The following is a 2,500-nucleotide window of genomic DNA, read 5'->3' as shown; positions in this document are numbered from 1 at the left end:
AGAGCAACAGTGGTTGTGTGTGTGTGTGTGTGTGTGTGTGTGTGTGTGTGTGTGTGTGTGTGTGTGTGTGTGTGTGTGTGTGTGTGTGTGTGTGTGTGTGTGTGTGTGTGTGTGTGTGTGTGTGTGTGTGTGTGTGTGTGTTTTAGCTGACTTTGGGGTCTTCAGGGACTGGGGTCGCTGTCCCTGCTAGGCTTTTCCCTTCACTAATGCAGTCTGGGAGGACTGAGCGAGAGCCTGAAAACAGCTTTGATGTCTCGGCTCATCCTTAAAAGAATGCACCAGAAGCAACTTACTCTGCCTGGGTTGTGTCAGTCCCCCTTTCCCGTCCCCCTCCAATGTATGCAGTCACACACACACACACACACACACACACACACACACACACACACACACACACACACACACACACACACACACACACACACACACACACACACACACACACACACACACACACACACACACACACACACACACACACACACTCACAGTCACAGTCACAATCACCAGTCTCAGAAACTCTAAAGAAAAGGGAGTTTAGACTTACAGTAGTGATGAGAGAGACAGAGACAGAGAGAGAGAGAGTGAGAGAGAGAGAGAGAGAGAGAGAGAGAGAGAGAGAGAGAGAGAGAGAGAGAGAGAGAGAGAGAGAGAGAGAGAGAGAGAGAGAGAGAGAGAGAGAGAGAGAGAGAGAGAGAGAGAGAGAGAGAGAGAGAGAGAGAGAGAGAGTTTGACCATGTTTGACCATATTAGAGAAACATATTTCCCTCAGATTAAACAGACCCACAAATAATTTGAAAACAAATCCAATTTTGATAAACTCCCATATCTCCTGGGTGAAATACCACAATGTCCTATTGCCACAAGAAAAGGGCAACCAGTGAAGAACAAAATCCATTGTATATACAACCTATATTTATCTTTATTTATTTTCCCTTTCGTACTTTAACTATTTGCACATCATAACAACACTGTATATATACTGCAACACTGTATATTTTGGAAATTCTGTAATGTTTACTGTTAAATTTTTGTTTTTTTATTTAATTCTTGTTTATTATCTACTTCACTTGCTTTGGCAATGTTAACATATGTTTCCCAAGCCAATAAAGCCATTATATTGAAATTGAATAGAGAGACAGACAGAGAGAGAGAGACAAATTAAATCAAATCAAATCAAATGTTATTTGTCACATACACATGGTTAGCAGATGTTAATGCGAGTTTGGCGAAATGCTTGTGCTTCTAGTTCCGACAATGCAGACAGAGAGAGAGAGTCAGAGAGAGAGAGAGAGAGTCAGAGAGAGAGAGTCAGAGAGAGAGAGTCAGAGAGGGAGAGTCAGAGAGAGAGAATCAGAGAGAGAGAGTCAGAGAGAGGGTCAGAGAGAGAGAGTCAGAGAGAGAGAGTCAGAGAGAGAGAGAAAGAGAGGGAGAGTCAGAGAGAGAGAGAGTCAGAGAGGGAGAGTCAGAGAGAGAGAATCAGAGAGAGAGAGTCAGAGAGGGAGAGAGAGAGAGAGAGAAAGAAAGAAATAAATAGAGGGAGAGTCAGAGAGAGAGAGACAGAGAGAGAGAGTCAGAGAGAGAGAGAGAAAGAGAGAGAGAGTCAGAGAGAGAGAGAAAGAGAGAGAGAGTCAGAGAGAGAGTCAGAGAGAAAGAGAAAGAGAGAGATAATCAGAGAGAGAGAGTCAGAGAGGGAGAAGGAGGGAGAGAGAGAGAAAGAGAGGGAGAGTCAGAGAGAGAGTAAGAGAGAGTCATAGAGAGACAGAAAGAGAGGGAGAAGGAGTGAGAGAGAGGGAGAGAGAGAGAGAGAGAGAGAGAGAGAGAGAGAGAGAGAGAGAGAGAGAGAGAGAGAGAGAGAGAGAGAGAGCGTTCTGAGATTAGTTTCTTCATTACCAGAGAAGACAGAGCAGCCAAATGGTTTTCCAGCCTGCACAACAATAAGGAGACTTGGAAGGGTTGGGGAAGACAGGCGGAGAGTTGAATAGATGGAAAGAGAAAGTGAGAAAGAGAGAGAGAGAACCCCCAGAAGGTAAGGAAGAGACGGTGAAGAAAGGCAGGGCTTTGGCTCTGCTCCCCTGGAGTCTGCTGTTTGTGACTTCGCTCATGGTGAGCAGTCTCAGCTCTGAGGGCCTCTAGCTCCTCACAGCCACACACCCCACTGGCATTCTGTTCTGGATTTAGTCTGAGACACAGATGGAATGCAGGAAGAAGAAGAGATTGAAGGGATTCAGAAGCTGGGAAATACAGCAGCCTGAAAAAGCCTGTCCACATAGCAAACTAATGACTAGGTTTTACAGTGGAGGAAGCACACGCTCTAGTGTACTACACATTTCTCAATGCCACCGTGGTTTTTCAAGCATAAAAGGGCCTGGTGGAATATACTCAAATTCTACCAGATTCACGCAGTGCCACTATAAAAAGGACAACCGTTGTATCTACTAAAGTGTTAAGCATTTTGTTTTTTCTTCCTACAGTGAATGGTGGCTGGTCAACGTGGACA

At 44.8% G+C, this 2,500-nt stretch overlaps 1 protein-coding gene across 4 annotated transcripts in view; it reads left to right on the top strand.

Moving 5' to 3' along the window:
- Positions 1-2,500, top strand: part of LOC118372846 (netrin receptor UNC5C-like) — a 343,833-nt gene that overhangs the window by 258,479 nt on the left and 82,854 nt on the right. For all 4 annotated transcript variants that reach the window (XM_052458143.1, XM_052458145.1, XM_052458144.1 and 1 more), the window contains one exon: positions 2,475-2,500. This exon is cut by the window's right edge and continues 142 nt beyond it. In XM_052458143.1, coding sequence (XP_052314103.1) covers positions 2,475-2,500 — 26 coding nt within the window. The remainder of the gene's footprint in view (positions 1-2,474) is intronic.

Source organism: Oncorhynchus keta, chromosome 12, assembly GCF_023373465.1.
Source record: "Oncorhynchus keta strain PuntledgeMale-10-30-2019 chromosome 12, Oket_V2, whole genome shotgun sequence".
Lineage (NCBI taxonomy): Eukaryota > Metazoa > Chordata > Actinopteri > Salmoniformes > Salmonidae > Oncorhynchus > Oncorhynchus keta.
The sequence above is the reverse complement of the archived record's forward strand: the minus strand, read 5'-3'. Positions and strand labels throughout refer to the sequence as shown.